The sequence below is a fragment of the Vespa velutina genome, chromosome 18, assembly GCF_912470025.1.
Source record: "Vespa velutina chromosome 18, iVesVel2.1, whole genome shotgun sequence".
In the NCBI taxonomy this organism is placed as follows: Eukaryota; Metazoa; Arthropoda; class Insecta; order Hymenoptera; family Vespidae; genus Vespa; species Vespa velutina.
In genome coordinates this window covers 427,931-446,246 of record NC_062205.1, presented here as the reverse complement: position 1 = coordinate 446,246, position 18,316 = coordinate 427,931, and the positions used below count along the sequence as shown (strand labels likewise).

Here is an 18,316-nt window from a genome sequence, read left to right as displayed (position 1 = left end):
CAGGAGCTATATATAGAGATTTGTAAGAAAGTGCTTCCAAAGGATCTATAGGAATCAAAACTAGAAATTGTTTTTTTGAGGTATCCAGAAAGGCTCCACAATACCAAAAAATATTGTACATTACATACAATACTTCTGGATATTTTCCTATCATAGTTTTTAAAGCTTCATCAGGGATACCATCAGATTCTATCACTTTGCATATCTTGCAGGTCTCTACATCCACTGTGTATAGTTCATTCTCCTCAAAATTCTTATCTTCTATTCAGATGGTTCTTTTTTTCTGTGAAAAGAGCTCATTTGCAATCTCAATGAGCTATTTTTCTGTATCTTGAATATCATACTTTAGTGATCCAAACTGTCTTATTATTTTATATGGCTGATTGCAAGAATTACTACCCATTTCATTGCTTGCCTTTTTCTAGTAGCTATTTTTGTCAATCTTTATGCCACTTTAAAAATTTTTCTTTGCTTCCTGATATGCTTTTATCAGAATAGCTCTTTGCTCTAAATTTTTACATTTCTGTATCTTCCTTCTATTGGCTATACATAATTTTTTCCTTAATTTCTTTATATCTTCAGTCCACCAAAATAATTGTTTCCTGATATTTCTTATTTGATTGCTCTTTTATTTAATGATATTATCATATTAATGTAAACTACACGTAGCACGTTTAAAATTTAAACAATGTTAACCATCTCTATCCTAGTAAATACCACAAAAAGCCTTCAGATCTTAACAACATTTGTTAATGCTATAGCTCTCTATCACAAATCTTTAGTTTCCTCAAAACAATCCATTGCAATTACAAATGTATGTATTACAAATGTATTCGTAAAAATGATCGATCATAAAAATAAATATCTTAAGATTCAATTTATTATAAATTTAAATAATAGACTGTACTATAAATAAATCAAATAAAGATTATCGAGTTTTAATTTTTTGAATATGGTATATCTAACTGTATACTATTGAAGGATGTACGAAATATTGAATGATAATACGAATATAGCAATTAGCAGATATCTTTTTCTCTCATTACTATATTTTATTATCTCTAATTACTATATTAAATGTGACTAGATGTTGATATATTTTTTTACAAAATGAATATTTTTTATTTCAATAAAACTATAAAAGTTTAATTTCTAAATACAGACAGTTTTCAATACTGTCTTAAAACATTAAATTTATTCAATTTACATTTACATATTCATTTAATATATGAAATTTCACAATGCATATAATTTTTCTTATGATTTTACTCAAGAGAATACAAATTTAAGTACAGGCAATCAACATACACGAAGTAATAGATTATATAATATAGTATTCTATTTATTTTATGTACAATAAAATATATGTGTAAAAATGTCTTTTGGCATTTTACATGCATTGTGTCATTTTACTATTAGAACACAAATATATGATACCAAAGTGAAACTTCCATTATTTACATTTTTTGTGGAATTATATATATATTTATTAGATATTTTTGTGGAATATATATACATATAAATATATAAATATATAAATATATAAATATATATATATATTCCACATATACACGTATGAATTATATAACAGCTGAAATGAAAATTAATGCAAAAATTTTGTGCATTTTTATGAAACATAAAAATAAAACTGCTAAAAATTCATAGCTATATTTTTTATACTGCATTGTGCTTTGCATAAATTTTATAAATGAAGAAATCATATAAATGCAGTAAAACAAATCTATATTATCATTTTATGAATATTTTTATAATCAACTACTCTTTAATTAGCCTTGAGATGGTATGCTTCTTTATATTATATACTACATACAATTTACTATACACACTTATGTACATTTAAGACACATAATTATTACAATTAAATCATAATTTTTACATTGCCATATATTGTATAATTAATTGAATTTTTATAATTTTGATAAATGATTTCAAAATTTAGTACATACTTTGGAAGTAATATTTTTACTTTTAACATTAATGCCTATAAAATTAATTGCATTTATGCAGATTCATTGTGATCACATGTTTTGTTTGAACATCAAATATCATCGTTTCTGGCTCTCAAATGTAATTTGATAAGATATAACACAAATACTGTAATATACAGATGAAAGATACTATTAGTATTCTCAAATCTTTGTTTTTAACATTAAATAATAATATTTAACAATTAGACTTTTCAATTTATCGAAAATATAATAAATGGAAAAAAATGTGTTATAATATTCATTAGATTGTCAATTTATGAAATATTTTCTTATTTCCATATTGTAATTAGTATTGGAAAACATGGCACCTATTTAAAGTAGAAAGTACTAATGTTAGGGCAATAACAAACATTAATATTCTCTGGAGTAATAGAAAATACAATATTCATATACTATAAAGTGCACGAAAACTATACTCTAATTATATAATATATAAAATGTACATCTGTTAGAGCCTTTACTTCATATCCTTTCCAAAATCACATTAGTCTAATTTCCTATGTATATACGCTATATTCTCTAATAAAACGCGTATAGACATGCATCTTAACAATATATCTTTTCCCTCCCCCATACTCTCATTTCACAATACATTACATATTCATTCTAAGCACCAGTTTTTTATAATTTGAGAGTTTTTATAAATCCAGAATATCACTGAATTGTAATTTGTTCACTGAGTTCTTTTATTATATAATTATAGTTTATCATTATATAATACATTTGGTAAATATAAAAACTTCGAAACTCATTGCACCTAAATTGTTTGCAAAAATATTAGGTGCATTATCAATAAGCTTTGTGTAAGTAGAAGATGATTTTCTTTGTTACAATAATTATAATTGCCTAAATATGGAAAATCATTATTATAATTCATCATCGATATGTTTTATTTTATATTTCTTGTCATCATTTTTCCTACTTTTAAAATTGATAGTATAATCTTCCTTATATTTTAAATCACTTTCTTCTTTTAGGTTATATTTTGTATTAGATAATCTTGCCTTTTGATGAAATTCTGTAAAAAATTTCGATTTTTCTTCATTGGATGCCCATATTGGTTTTTTAAATTCTTCTAATAGATCTGTAGATATGACATTATTATTACTATTTTTTTTGGTGTTTTGTTTGTTAGTTAATTTATTTTTATTATTATTTTTAATTTTATCATCAATTCCTTCTTGAATTTCTTGTAATATTTTTTGAATTTCATCTTGTGATACAGATTCTGTGACATAAGATTTCATTGTACCCTTAGAAATAGGAAATAAAAGATTGCCATCATTAAATGAAGTTTTCTTATATGAAGTTTCTGTCGAACTTTCTTTATTTTTAATTGTCTTATCTATAGCATCTACATTTTTTGGTTGTGCTATGTCTAAAGATACTAATTCTTTTTCTTCTATATTTTCAATTTTATTTTTCACACTCTCATTTTTGTTTTGTTTTAAAATATCAGATTGTATTGACAATTTATCTGATTCAGTAGTAATAATTTTATTTTCATTATTTTTAACCTCTATATAATTAGAAATATTAGATTCATCTTCATACTTTTGTAAAGTGTTTTGTTCAGTATTTTTGTTAACTTTCTCTATCTCTGTCCATATAAAATTTTCAAAATTTTCATATTTTTTATCATAATCTTTATTTTCATCCAACAATTTAAATAGATCTTTTGTATTAATTTCAGGATTACTTTCATTATTATCATTTGTGAAATCTACCTCTTGTATTAATGCAACATATGCACGTTGCAGTTTTAAAAATTCAGGATCTTTATTACCACCAAATTTTTCTAAATTTTTTTGCCAATCATCCATTAATATTTCTTGGTATATATTTTTCACAATTTTACCAACATGATCTAGAAGATCTAAATGTTGTTTAATGATTTTATCATCTCCATCAAATATTTCTCGTAATAAATGTCGTAAAACAATGTATTCATTAATTTGTCGTATATCAAATCTTGAAATCTTTATAAATGGCGTTAAACCTGGCATTGTGGATCTTATTTCTTTGAGTTTTGTTGAAATCTCTTTCAAATATAAAACAGTAAGATCCATTTTTGTAAGTAAATGTTGTTTTAATATTTTTTGTTTATTAGAATCCATAAGTTGACCAATGGATAAAGCACTCGATGGATTTGGTGCAACTTCACTTAATTCTTTTAAGAACCATAAAACTTTTTGTTTCAAACTTGCTGCACTGAATATATTTGTATCCACACCTTGCTCTGTCATTATCCAGTTGTAATAACTTGTCAATAGGAAAGTCCTAATATATAATCCAGTTTTTTGGCCAGATCCAATGTACATTTGGTTTACAAATACTTCTTTCAATTGTTGCCATTGCTTCTCCAGCGAAGTTGTTGCTTCTGAATTTTTTGTCATATGAATAAGTGGTACATTTGATTTAGCTGTAACCCTTATCTCTCCTCCAAGTGAATCTTTAATAATTTGTGCAGATAAATGACGAAACTCAATAGTGTCCTGTTGCTCATTCTCAGTATTAGAAATTATATCTTCTTGTAAATCATTGTTTACAAGACTCTGTTAAGATAAAAATGAAATTCCTTTTTAGTTTATTTACATAATATAAAATAAATATAATGCAGAGAAGTCATTGTATGTAATGGCGGATTTATGCACATAAAGGCGAAGTGGAGACAGTCGTCCGTTAGACGTGACTCTGTAAGATAGAAGTCCCTACACTAGCATATAAATAAATTTATATTATATAATAAATTTAATTTAATATCTGGTGATCGGTATATAATTTTTATTTCTATATTTGCTACTATAATCGAGTGTGGATAATGTATTTCTCACTTCATCATTTATATTAACAATTAAACCGGAAAAATATATATTTTGTATAATTGATTTATTCTAATCAGGTTCCTAAAATTTGCAACACTTCGGGTTCCTTGAAGGCTAAATCCGCCAATGATTGTAAGATATTAAGACAAACCTGTGATGTTATTTGCTGAGTGAATAGAGATTTTAAAGAACCTTTCAATTGCTCAAACATTGATAAGTCAGTAGGTGCTTTTAGCTGAACTTCATCCTTTGAAAAAAAGTTTCCTATCGATTTGAATAAATATTTATTATTATATATATATAAATTTTTTAATATTTATATTTTTTTAAATAAACTTTTTTACCAATGGTAATAGTAAGTTCACCTCCACCTGCACTAATAGCTTTAATCAATTCAGCAGCTTCCACACTAAAGAGAAACACAACAGGTATTGTCACATCATCTATTTCTTTCTCATCACCAGACATAGCGAATATTGGAGACGTTGCTGCACTAGTACCAGCTACATTGTCTAATACTATTCCTGCTATAGCACCGGCTTTTTGAATTCTTCGAGCCTGTATTAATTTATTTAACAATAGATATAACAATATATATAGATCTTATTTTATTACTCACGTAGTTATAGAAATCTTACCTTTTCCATGAACATGCAATCGCCACGATTCATGATCACTATTTTATTTATCAATTTGTCTGTATTAAGAAGATCTGTACAAGCTGCAAGAGGATATGTGAACACAACTTTCCCAGTAACTTTATTAAAACTATGTAATTCAGGACCAAAATGTGCTGGTCCAGCTAAAAGAGTAACTTTTTGTGGTGGATACGTTTTAGGTTTTATAAACGTAACTGCTTGTGGCTTAGTTTCTGTTTGTTGCGACTGAGTTATACTAAGTTCAACCATTTCTTGCATAAATAATAATCCTTCTTCAGAATCTTGTGGAGTTTTTGCCTTGAAAAAGTAATATTTTTATTATGAAATGAATATCATTTTAACTTATATAAAAAAGAAATTACATTAGAAAATGTATGCAATAGTTGCACTCTTCCATCTGCTAATGTTAAAGTTGTTATACCCATTTCACTCAACATTTTCAAATGTTCCAGATTATTAGCCTGAAATGAAAATCCATATTTATTTATTTTGAAATTATAATACAATATAAAAACTGGATAAATTTACTTGAAATTGGGATGCACTTAATCTTCTTTTTATAGGACGTCTTGGACAAACATCTTCCACCATATTTCTTAATGGTTGTCTAACTGATGCTGGGAATAAATGTAAACTGTTGGGACATGTTCGATCAAATTCATCTACTTGAACAGAATCTCTTTCAAATTCCTAAAGATATTTTAAAAATGTAAGCAGTCTATATTGAATTAATGGAAAATATTTACTGATCACATTTATGACCTTCGTTGAAGACTTACGGAAGAAACGTTTGTTCTTATTGAAGCTAACGTCAGTGGTAGTAAATGACCTTCAGTTGTAAAAATAAATTCATCCAAATCTAAGACTAAATCAGCTGGTTCCACAAATAACAGATATAGGTATTTAAGCGTCTCTGATAACACGAAACTGTCCATAGTATCGGCATGCTTATTAGTCCTAACATCCGATACAGCAGCATAACCACACGATACTCTAGCGTATGTCTGAAGACTCTTGAGTACTTTACGCCCAACTCCTAAATAGTAATGATCGCCTGTTGCACGGTATAGGAAATATGTTGATTCTAAAAATTCTGGTCTCAATGGATGATGTCCCCAATGTACCTAATTAAATTTGGTGGAAAATAAATCCCATTACAATGTTATAAATATAATAATTATACAAACATATGTCATAGAACAAATATATTTATTTTCATATTATGTACCTGAAAATCAGTAGTAAAAGCTTCTGGTATAAAATTATGTCTTTGCATGACTTGATAAAGCATCTCGTGTGTTTCTACTGCAGGCTTAATGTCTCCTTTTAATACCTGCAAAAAGAAATGTGAAATAGATTGTGATATAAAATTGATAAAGATTTTATACATACTTGTAAACCAGGCCAAAAAGCTAGTAAAGCATCCATGAAATTTTTTGAATTCGTATTTGGTCTATGCATATGTACATCTAACAACATTGGACCTTGACTCACATATTTCATGATAGCTTGATAGTGTTTATTAAAACGTCCCAAGTATTTTTCATCTCCTATATAATAGTAAATTCTTACTATGGCTGATATCAATAAAAATATTGGCAAAAGAATATAAAATTTATACCTAATAAAATATAAGCCTTTAGGCAGTACTCATAGTAGGAGTCTATACCTGCTCCTACACCAGAATCTCTACGTACCCAGTCACCCGAATTTACATTCAATACCGAACCCATTAAATCAGTTCCTCTATGACGCATTCTCCATAATACATCCATTGCTTTTTGTGCTTTTTCCTATATAAAATATATGTAAGGAATTAATTATCTTGAGTTTTTAATATTTTGATAATGTCAGAGAAACTATACCTCAAAAATTGATTCTCCGGTTAATCTTGACAAGGCAGCCATTTCTAATATCATGCTACCTGCACAAGCAGTACATGTCTCTCTTGATACTTCTGTGGGAACTCCTTTCATGCCATATTTTAGATTAATCTAAATAAACAAGATTATATATTATTATACACTCACGTATAGAAATAACTTTTATAAAGCAATATTAAGTAATTAAGTAAAAAGATACATTACTCTGCCATAAGGTATTCCAGTAGATGTATTGAATGCAGGTAAAAATCTGTATCCTAAATCTTTGGCTAGATCTAATAATTGGCCTCTATACCATGGCATTATGTCAGCTCTTTGTTGCAAATATTCAGCTAATATGTGACCACTTAAAAGACCTCTGTTAAGTATACATTAAAACATTGTTATTAAAATAATATTAACTATATGCGGATAGATAAAATAAACCTGATTCAGTTTAATTACCCAAGCATTCTGATGTTAGTCTCAAATAGAGACACTATTACGTCTGTATCAAAGCTAACATCTCTAGCAACAAGCTTTACTGCATTTTCAAATTCTTCCAAATCACCTAACACCTACAACATTAGTACCTTAACTGTGAGCACATTCAATATCAATTTTATACTATCCTTATATTAATAATACTCTTACCACAAGTGTATCTAAGGTATCCACTAACGTAAGAGAAAAACTGCAAGCATATATAAAAGAAATTCATAAATAAACAAATTTATCAATAAAATCATATTGTGTCACTTTTTATACTATAGATAATTCTTTTAAAAAAATATGAAATATAATAGATTTTAATATATTCTTACTTTCCTAATGTAGAATCAATATCACCCCTATTTGGCTCTGATCCTCTATATCGTCCCTTACAGCTTAATGGCATTAACTCATCTGCGGGATAGGCATTTTCCTATAATTTTTCCAAAAAATGATTCAGTACCATCCAATTGTTAGAAGATTATAATTAAGTATAGTATCATTTACCATATAAGCATTGTAAGCATGATAAAACATATCCCTTGCTTCGTCCCTAAAAATAATATAAAGTTATTAAAAATGATAAATAATAATTGAAGGTTTATTATACATACTTTAATGCTTCACGTTCTTCTTTACTCATATAATCCAGTTGATCATCATCGGATGTAGCCATTAATGCACGTATGCTACATCCGAACATCAGCAATCCAAATAAGAGAGAATCACGAGCCATTTCTTCATAAAAAAATATGTTCCTTTTTGTTTGTCAAGATGTCATATCTATGGTTAAGCATAACATTTTTCAAAAATATTTTAATTGATCCACTTCATCCAACAAAATTTTAATATTATTTAACACAATTTCAATAAAATATTACTATACAAATCTTTGCTCAGGATTTTTTTAATACTTCTTCGTTGTATAATTTTTATACACACGATCCATTGTTCGGTAAATTTAAAGATGTCACTAATGGAAGATAGTGTAACATATTTCTATCAATGTATAAAACAAGTAAAGAAAAAGGAGAGGAAGCACTGATGATCAATTTCTGCACACGTAGATCATAAACGTTTTTTGGTTATATTCCGAAAAATTTGATTTAGGAAAAATTCATCAAAATTTGATTAAGGAATCTATATTACAAGCAGAATAATAGCAAAGATAAAAAAGTGCTAATGACAGCTGATCACGCATTTTTATCAAGGCCAGATGATGTGGCCTCCGTTAGTTTGTTCAAAGTCTTCCACTTTGCAGCACTGTTCGACATATGTTTCGACATGTTATGTATTTATGTTTTGAAGGGTTCATTAAATAGTCTATTATTCTGTCATTACGACAGCAACCTTATTTAATATAAAAAAACAAGATATTTCGCACATCGATCTTCTTTTATTTGCATTATGTTTATTAAAATCAACGTTTTTCTTGATGAACTAACCTCTCATAACGAGAGTTAACTCCTACAATAGAAGCGATCATGTGATTCGGATAAAAATTCATGGCGGTCTTTAATGTTCTTTTGAATTTTCACACTTAATAAAGATTTAATGTTACCTTTTTTTAATTTTCATTGATTGTTTTATTTATATTTATTTATTATCGTATACGTTTCTATACAAATTAAAATAAAAATTTATAAAGAAGTGCACTTCTGATTACTTATTCAGAATATTATGTATAAAATATAAAATGTACAGAGAGTAAATTAAAAGAAACATGAAAACATATATATGACATACGATGCTTACGTTTCAACATTCTGCGCCGGAACTCTTGCGCGCGCATAGTATTGTTAATGCTGAACGAATATTTGTATACTGTAACTACAGTGATTTTTAATTTAAAAGAAAAATGAAACTGTTAACACATAATATGTTAACTTCCAAATGCTTAAAAGGTGTTACTGTAGGTTATCCTTTAGGGATCATCGTAAGTTTATTTCATAAAGAAACTTAAAAGATTAAAGACAATCTTAGATAAGGTTAACATTTCATGAACTTATAAATCTTACTCCAAAAATTAATTTTCGTCTATTATTAAAGATTATTTGAAATATTATAATAAAACATTCTTAATAATTTTACAGGCAAAAGATATCAAGGTATCAGAAGTAGACTTCAACTCAGAATTTATAGCAAGGATCATACCAAAATTAGACTGGATAACTTTGTGGAAAGCTGCAGAGAGTGTAAGTTTTAAAAATATTTAATTTGATATGTGCACTTTTATATACAATGTTCATATTTTTAGTTAAAAGATTTTTTATAGATTGGACATGTTGGTGAACTTCCTCAAAACTTAATAGAAGATTATGAGAAAAATGAAGACTTCTTAAAAAAAGTACACCATGTGCTATTAGAAGTAGAAGTTATAAATGGAGACTTATTATGTCCAGAATCTGGTAGAAAATTTCCCATTAATGATGGGATACCAAACATGCTTTTGAATGAAGACGAAGTTTAAATTTTATAAGAAAATTTATAAGTCATAAAATCATACATCAAGACATGTATAAAATTCTTGTATATTATCATAAATACTGATATTTGCAAATAGAGTATAATCTTTATGTATTCAAATGTTATGATTAAGAGTTCTATATAGAGCATTGTGTTTCACATTTTTATGATTTAATTTTTTCTATTTTTTATAATTATAATTATAAATGTAGGTAATATTTTTTATATTGTATTAAAATTATGATATAAGAAGATACATTTTAATGGAACATATACATCTGGAACTATTACAGTTTTTATTAAATTTATTAGAGATAATAAATAAATTCAATTGTTTTATTGCACAGATATGTATAGATACACGAAATACAATTTTGTTGTCACTTGCAATATTTAATACATATACCATTATTGCTAGTTAAAAGTTTACTATTTTTTATTTATAAATATTAATTATTTAAATCTTTGAATAATCTACTAGGAATGTGATATAGGCACATTCATTTTTTTCTCTTTATAAAAGTAAGATCATATTAAACTTTATGAATTATAAAGAATACATTCAAATTAGAGATTTTGATGAAAATACATAAATTCATTTTACTACTTTCAAATATTTGATAAGATCTGTAGTCTGTTAGAAATACCACACTTATAAACGGAAAAATACATAAGTAATTTAATTACTTATTCAGATACTAATTATTGAAGAAAACAATATCATTATTGATTAAAATTTATCTTGTAAATGCATAAAATATGTTCTCAATAACTAATGTAAAGATTATAAGAGAGAGAGAGAGAGAGAGAGAGAGAGAGAGAGAGAGAGAGAGAGAGAGAGAGAGAGAGAGAGAGAGAGAGAGAGAGAGAGAGAGAGAGAGAGAGAGAGAGAGAGACTTAGTTTACAATACTAAATTTACTAAAATCTAATCTAAACAACTCTTTTATAGCAGGTAATAAATTCATGCAATAAAGTATTCTTTTCCAAATATTCAAATGAACTTCTTTCTACCAAACAGAATATTTTCTGTTAATCATAATAGTATATATTCACGTTATTTACTATCTGTGATACACATCGATATACATTCACCAATATCTTATTTGTATAATATAATATCTCAAAAAGTATAGATGTGCTTAACATTAAAATATATGATTTTTTTCTAGCAAAACTGGAAAGCCCATTTGTTCTATTTGCATTCATTTTTGCATTTAGTATTACTTAAAATATAATGAAAATATATTATTTATCCATCATAATTTTTCAAAAGTTAAAAAGCTATAAAAATAGCTCTCAACTGATGTATCAACCACAGCCCATCTGTTCATAATCAGTAACTCGCATACTAGATCTTTTTAAAGGCAGGATTATTGAATGAAGCTATGAAAATACCTCTGTTTATTAACTTAATTACAGCACTTGTTTTATTAGTTTTATACTTCACATTCTTTTCTTTTTTTTTAATTTCTTGTTATAAATCATATCTCAATTATGATTTATATTATATATTAATAAATTGGAATTTATACTGCAGATATGCGGAATTATATTAATTATTTTATATATCATGGAATGTTTGTATCATAAAAAATTAATATCCATATGAATATTCATTAAACTATTCAATTTAAATGTACTTTTATATTTAATTTAAATAATTAATACTGAATATTTTGGCTTTCTGTATTTATTAAATATCTTAATCTAATTAGTTTCTATACTTATTGATATCAGTTTAAAAGAATCCAAAGTTAGTTATGTTTTTACGTAATTTGAACCATTTATACATTTAGTATAGTATATCAGAAACATTTAAAGAAACAAGAATGATAGACAATACTATCTTTACATAATTACAATTATGGTATTTCACATTTATAAATAAATATTTCGTGATTATACTATAAATAATTTTGTAAATCATTGTTTAACAATAAAGATATAACGTAAAACAAAATTTTCTGAATATATTTATATATATATATATATTTTTATATCACTAGATTTGTTAGGATATGTTAATGTAGAAGTGATGTGATATTCTCGAATCACTAATGTGTATCAGGATAATATATTCTCAAATCTTTTTACTCCACATTCATAATATGAATGTGAGCAGATATTATGACTATCATTGTTTTATACTTTCGCATATCTGTAATCTAGTTATAGAAATATTGTTAATGTCATTTGTCTTTTTGTCATATAAAGACCAAATATGTTTTAACTTTTTATACAACAGAAACAATACTAAAATATATTTTTCCAATAGAATAAAAATATATGATTAATAACAATAAAACATATTACCTATATCAATAAACATGTATTTTCATATGTTTAGTTTAAATAATAAAAAAATAATATATGAAGTAAATGAGCTAAGAAAAAAAAGATTTACACTTTACAAAAATATTTGAGAAGATATCTAATATTAATCAATCAGTTATATTGGACACTTTCGAAGTTTTATAAGTATGCTTATCGTTATTAATTTAATGAACATTAATATGCTATATGATATCATCTTAATAGATGGAGAGAGATAGCTGTATATATTTGATGAGAAATAAATATAGGTATAATTATTTGTTAAAAGATGATAAAAAGAGAAATATGAAAGTTTAAAATTTGCAGATTAATTATAAATTGGAAAAAAATAGCATAAGAAAACTATTTATAGTAATTTTTGGAAAATAAATTATTTCAAGTTAATTTGCAAGTGCAAAAAAACTTAGAAAGAAACAATCACATATATTTCATTTACCACGACTTTCTGTATTGGCTAAACTCCTCTGAGAATATATGGAACCTTCTGCTAATCCTCTTAACGGACCTTTTCGTAACTCGGCATTAGGACCTTTAGCAAGATAACTTCCTGATACTAATGCTGCATCATGTCCCATTGCTGCTGACTTTGGAAATTGTTCTTTTGATAATAAATTGGGATCTGGTCCTGACCATGGTGCATAATCTGGCCTAAAATGATTTAACATAATTTTTAATTGACAAAATATAACATTATATACATTATATATTTATTAATATTATATTAACATTAATATTATAACATTAATTTTTATTACGACTTACAATAATAAATCGTTATTGGCTCCTTTTGACAATTCAGGATTTGGACCAATGGGTTTTAACAAATATGGAGATTTATATTCATTGTCTTCAGTGGTACTAGTTCCACGGGAAACTCTAAAATATCAATATTTTATAAGTTATTGTATAATTATTTAATTTAAGATATTTAGTAACATAAATAACAATGTTTGGAAATCTTTAATTTAATTGTTATAGAAATATCATACTTTGGTATTTCTATTTTATTTTTAGATCTCTTGGATTTTTCAGAATCAATTTCCTTAACTACTTTTTTAATTGGTGATGCTGTTAGTTTTATAGCTTCTGTTACAGGTGGACTTTCCTTTCGCTCATCACTTCGACTGCTGTTAAGACAATTAAAATATAAATAAATATATATATATATATACATATTTATTTATTTATTTATTTATTTATTCATACACATTAATTCTTTTATCCATAATAAAAGAATTTTATCCAAAATGAAAGAATTAATGAGCACGATGAGTATGATTTACCTTTGACTACTGGAAGTACAAAGTGGCCTTGTAGCTTCTTCTGCGACCATAATATCTAATATGTGTATTGCTCTTTCTTCATCATAATCTACGCTGTCCATAGCAAGCACTATTACTCTTTCTGGTACAGATTTATATTTTTCCGTCAAGCGTCCTTTCACTGAAATTATTTTATAGATTATTTATTATATGTTAATAAAAGAATATATATATATATTTTTTTTTAATAATATACTTTTGTTTTTCTCCTCCAAACTTTTCATACGAGGAGGTGGAGTTGGAGCAATTCGTTCATTCTGATTCTATGATTAAAAAGAAATGTGTTAGAGATTTACACTAAATATTTCATTACCTAATAAAACTGATTACTTACTTGATCTTTATCTTTCTTTTTATTTAAGGATTTATTAGGAGCAGTAAGATTTCGTTTCTCATAGCCTAGATCAATTAATTTTTCAGAAGCTTTTTGAACATTATTTTCACTTTGTTCCAATATGTCAAGTAACATTGTTTCATCAACTTTAGGAAATACATTTTTCAGGTACCTATACACAAATTTTAAATATGTAAATTAAGAGAAATTTCGAATGTTGATAATAGTTCGTATATAGATATGATCTAAAACACAAAAATGTGTTCAACTTATACTTCAACATATTATATCAATACATAAATAGATAAAATCTACCTCTAAAAGGTATTATTGATTTTTCTCTCTTTTTAAATATAAAACTTATACGTGCTATCTTCAAAAATAAAATAAAGATAAAGTGTATTAAAAATATGTTATATAATATGCATATTTGGTTGACAAATATAAATGATTACATATTTTTGCATCAAGCAGTAATATTTAATAAAAATCTCTTTTTTAAATATTTAAATCTGCAAATGTAATCAACTAATTATTTTATTAAGTAATAATAGTTCAAGCTGTTTAAGCTATGAGATGGTTTTAAGGCATAATATACATGCATATATAATTACACTGCATTAGAACAAATGAAATTTTTTAAATTACGTACACAGTTGAGTTATTGATAGGCTTAAATTGAGAGTTATTGATGTAATCTGGATCATTTGTTCTTACACAGATGTTTACCATAACTGACATTTACACAACATTTTAAACATTACTTTGTGCCACTAAATGTTAAACAAAATGTATATAGATGATAACAGAAACTAACCTATCTATGATTTGTGTAATGTTTATACTACCCAACGTCTATGGTAAACCAGGAAGAAACTGAAAAGTAAAAAAAATTCCAAATAATGAAATCTTAACTAAAATAAGTAAATCAGATAGGATACATTGTCATTCTATAAAGACCACAAATACAAAGGGAGACATAATTATCTTTAAATATCGTTATCTTTTAAATGCTACTAAATAACAATTTTTCTACCGTGCGTGACACAAAAAATACTTGTAAAATTTATATAAATTAAAAAATTTACCAGATTCAACAGATGCAATTTTTCGATAATTGCGGAAGTTCGAAACGTAGTAGTATTTTGTAGCAGGGAAATAATTGGTACATGCTATTGCTACATCGCAATGATCAAATTGTGTACACAAATGAAATATACCAGAAATTTACAAAGAAGCAAAAAAAGAGTATTACTTTGTTCCAGATCTGGTATACTTCTTATTAATCATAACAAGATACGATATCAACATCTAGCATCCAGAGTAGGTGAGATTGAAACTATAAGTATGGGATAAACCTAAGTTTCATTTTTGGGGAGTTAGGGGCTGGCCGAACCCCACGAGGTGGACTCAATGTTAAAGCTGCATGTATAGCATGAGCTGGTAGTCTCCATCTTGGTATTGCATATTTTGAGTGTACTCCCATAGGTGTACACGGTCCTGGAGCGCAAAGAGGATTCTTTTCCACTTGGAGAGCGCTTACAACCAAAGCTGCTCTGTTATGGTATCTGAAAGCATCGGCTAGGAACTTAGCGCTAAATTTAATACAATGCTATGTGAAAAAAAGTGAAGAAAGAGAAAACATGTACAAAATGATAATTAATTATAGCATCATAAAAATAAATATAAGTGTGATGAGAAAAATAAATATAAATGTAATAAAATAGTAAATATTTGTTAGTTTAAATGATACACAAAAGAATTAAATATTGTTAATGAGAATTAGCTTTTCAAATTCATAAAATACTTACTTTTTTAACAGCAGTCGTATGTGAGTATCAGAGACTGTAGGAAACATTGCATTGATTTTTGCAACTTGCAATTCAGAATCAGAATCTTGTGTTAAAGTAGTTTCCATATTTCTCACTGGTGTTGGTGATCCCAAAGTAATTTCACCAAATCGATTTGTCATGGCACTCATTGATTTCATAGACATTGGAGTTTTTAAATCCTATATAAAATACATACATATCAATCAATTATAAAATTATCAAAATTAAATATTCTAAGATATAATTTAGTTTAATTTTAAATAAATACATCTGCATTGATTTAATTAGCATTACCTACCTGTAAACTGGGTGGCAAAAATGCAAGTTGAGGATTATGAAAAGGCGATGGTGTTGGATAAATTTGAGGAGCTTTATGAGCTCCTGTATAAACTAAATGCCCACCACCACCAATTCCTCCAGTCTTGAATATGTACAATACATTTTATATTTAATCCAAATGCAGCATATTAAAATATACATATAAAAATATACGTACTTTATATGATGCATAAGAAACTCTTATATTATTTCATTAGATTATATTAATTTTATATAAGGTAAATAGGTTTTTTTAAATAACTTCATAAATTTTATATAAAAATAAAAAAGAATATAAATAGTATATGTGGATGATAAAAAGAAATTTTTATAAAATTTTGAACTGCTATTTTTTTAAAAAGTATAAAATACTTTTTAAAATACAATTATCTATTCTACATTTTAACTTCAAATAACTTAGAGAAATATTTGATATATTTGGATTTTTACTCTAATTAATTCACAGATAAATAAAAACTTTTATAATTAGCAAACTGCAATGGATTAGTTAGTTTAAGCCAATTATTGATCTTTAGATTTGAATTGAAAATGTAATAAAATATTTTATCTGACCTGCATAGGTATATCTTGAGAAGTAATGGTTGTGGCAGAGCTCAATGCTATGGAATTTTGTGTCTGTACATACTGAGAGTATTGCCAATATCGTATCCTTGGATCTTCCCATGTTGTTGTTCGGTTAAAATGGTCTATAAAATATCTGAAAGAATGTATTCATTGATATCTAATAATCTATGTACTTTGGTAAATTTATAAATAGATAATATACATATATTATCTATATATAATATATGTATATTATCTATTATAATAATTATTTTTAATAAAATAAATTTTTTAAATATTATTCAACAAAAATTTATAACCAACAACACAATTAAAGTTGAATAGAACATGAATAAACGAAAGAATAAAAGAAGTAAGAGGAATTATTTGTACCGTACAAATAAAATTTTTACAGATACAAATGTTCATAAAATTACGTTATATTACTTCTAATTATAATTTACATACGGACGTCCGCTACGAGAATCGTATCTACACTCCCAACCAGGTGGCAATTGACTTCTATCACTTTGTTCCGTCATTTTTAAACGTATTTTGATAATTTAAACGTAATTTGTGCTGCGTCGCGCTTTTCTTTACCTATTCGTATAAAGGGAAGAATTCTAAGTTAGTAGAAATCGAATATAAACGTAGGACGTAGAATTTGTATATAGAGTATATGTACTTCGTAGTGTATGCGCACATACCCATTGCGCAGCATAAAGCAAATATTAGCCAATGTTTGTTTATCGGTCATTTAATCGCCGTATGACATATGTATATAATTTTTGCAAGTACGTAACACTTTCATATACAAAAATATACGCAATCTTAGCTTTTTTACAAGATAGAATACTGGAGGAATTAAGATAACTAAAGTAGAAAGAAATATTTATACATATATAGATACATTAAATTAAATTAAATCTTTAACATTTTTTAATCAACAAGTAATCTTCTCTTCTCTTCTCAAAAGATGATTACTAATATTAAATCTTTTTATGATTATTTATTGTGACAATGAACATGCAACGTATTTTACTACTACTTCTATCGAATGGGAAAAAACGCACGCAAGATTAGTTTTAAAATGTATCAAATAATTTATTTCTGACTCTACTAGTATCAGAACACATTTTGATTTCATCATAAATTTTTAGTGCATGTGCATGTTCAAATGGTATATTTATAAATAAAATACTTACCTTCTTATAAAACTGAATGGTTTATGTGTAACAATGATATATTATTTTTGCAATATATATTGAAACAATCTATGTAAATTATGCACTAAATAT

The 18,316-nt window shown here is 26.2% G+C and overlaps 3 protein-coding genes across 9 annotated transcripts; 1 reads left to right on the top strand and 2 right to left on the bottom strand.

Annotated features, from left to right (window-relative positions):
* Positions 1-1,748: 1,748 nt before the first annotated feature.
* Positions 1,749-9,334, bottom strand: LOC124955526 (ER degradation-enhancing alpha-mannosidase-like protein 3). 4 transcript variants are annotated; one of them, XM_047510085.1, is made up of 18 exons: positions 8,729-9,334; positions 8,462-8,630; positions 8,355-8,400; positions 8,180-8,280; positions 8,010-8,049; positions 7,821-7,933; positions 7,581-7,734; positions 7,359-7,487; positions 7,115-7,286; positions 6,886-7,043; positions 6,722-6,826; positions 6,273-6,617; positions 6,022-6,183; positions 5,856-5,954; positions 5,473-5,790; positions 5,179-5,392; positions 4,986-5,098; positions 1,749-4,564 (listed from the first exon to the last, which is right to left on the bottom strand). In XM_047510085.1, the coding sequence occupies exons 2-18, from the start codon at positions 8,581-8,583 to the stop codon at positions 2,876-2,878; spliced, it is 4,080 nt and encodes a 1,359-aa protein (XP_047366041.1). In that variant the 5' UTR covers positions 8,584-8,630; positions 8,729-9,334; the 3' UTR covers positions 1,749-2,875. The 4 variants fall into 4 exon arrangements, with proteins under 4 accessions (XP_047366041.1, XP_047366042.1, XP_047366043.1 ...); XM_047510086.1 differs by having other exon boundaries at positions 8,734-9,334; XM_047510087.1 differs by having other exon boundaries at positions 8,738-9,334.
* Positions 9,074-11,207, top strand: LOC124955531 (multifunctional methyltransferase subunit TRM112-like protein). Its single transcript, XM_047510107.1, has 3 exons — positions 9,074-9,783; positions 9,941-10,042; positions 10,123-11,207. The coding sequence occupies exons 1-3, from the start codon at positions 9,706-9,708 to the stop codon at positions 10,315-10,317; spliced, it is 375 nt and encodes a 124-aa protein (XP_047366063.1). The 5' UTR covers positions 9,074-9,705; the 3' UTR covers positions 10,318-11,207.
* On the bottom strand, positions 11,115-18,176 carry LOC124955529. Of its 4 annotated transcripts, XM_047510101.1 has the most exons (12): positions 17,704-18,176; positions 17,487-17,618; positions 17,028-17,172; positions 16,435-16,557; positions 16,116-16,315; positions 15,663-15,872; positions 14,305-14,476; positions 14,167-14,233; positions 13,932-14,091; positions 13,638-13,775; positions 13,411-13,524; positions 11,115-13,296 (listed from the first exon to the last, which is right to left on the bottom strand). In XM_047510101.1, exons 2-12 carry the CDS (start codon positions 17,558-17,560, stop codon positions 13,077-13,079), a joined length of 1,623 nt encoding a protein of 540 aa, XP_047366057.1. In that variant the 5' UTR covers positions 17,561-17,618; positions 17,704-18,176; the 3' UTR covers positions 11,115-13,076. The 4 variants fall into 4 exon arrangements, with proteins under 4 accessions (XP_047366057.1, XP_047366061.1, XP_047366060.1 ...); XM_047510105.1 differs by lacking the exon at positions 17,704-18,176 and having other exon boundaries at positions 17,466-17,692; XM_047510104.1 differs by lacking the exons at positions 15,663-15,872; positions 17,704-18,176 and having other exon boundaries at positions 17,487-17,697.
* Positions 18,177-18,316: the final 140 nt, after the last annotated feature.

Bases quoted from the DNA above. Each gene is read 5' to 3' on its own strand.
- LOC124955529 (XM_047510101.1), bottom strand. From the start codon at position 17,560: ATGACGGAACAAAGTGATAGAAGTCAATTGCCACCTGGTTGGGAGTGT. The intron at 15,873-16,115 runs GTAAGTATTTTA...CGATGCTTTCAG, and splicing joins ATACGACTGCTGTTAAAAAA to ATACCATAACAGAGCAGCTT. The intron at 13,776-13,931 runs GTAAATCATACT...TTGTCTTAACAG, and splicing joins TGTACTTCCAGTAGTCAAAG to CAGTCGAAGTGATGAGCGAA.
- LOC124955526 (XM_047510085.1), bottom strand. From the start codon at position 8,583: ATGGCTCGTGATTCTCTCTTATTTGGATTGCTGATGTTCGGATGTAGC. The intron at 7,287-7,358 runs GTATAGTTTCTC...TATTTTATATAG, and splicing joins CCGGAGAATCAATTTTTGAG to GAAAAAGCACAAAAAGCAAT. The intron at 6,184-6,272 runs GTAAGTCTTCAA...AAATATCTTTAG, and splicing joins TAAGAACAAACGTTTCTTCC to GAATTTGAAAGAGATTCTGT.
- LOC124955531 (XM_047510107.1), top strand. From the start codon at position 9,706: ATGAAACTGTTAACACATAATATGTTAACTTCCAAATGCTTAAAAGGT. The intron at 9,784-9,940 runs GTAAGTTTATTT...ATAATTTTACAG, and splicing joins GTTATCCTTTAGGGATCATC to GCAAAAGATATCAAGGTATC. The intron at 10,043-10,122 runs GTAAGTTTTAAA...GATTTTTTATAG, and splicing joins TGTGGAAAGCTGCAGAGAGT to ATTGGACATGTTGGTGAACT.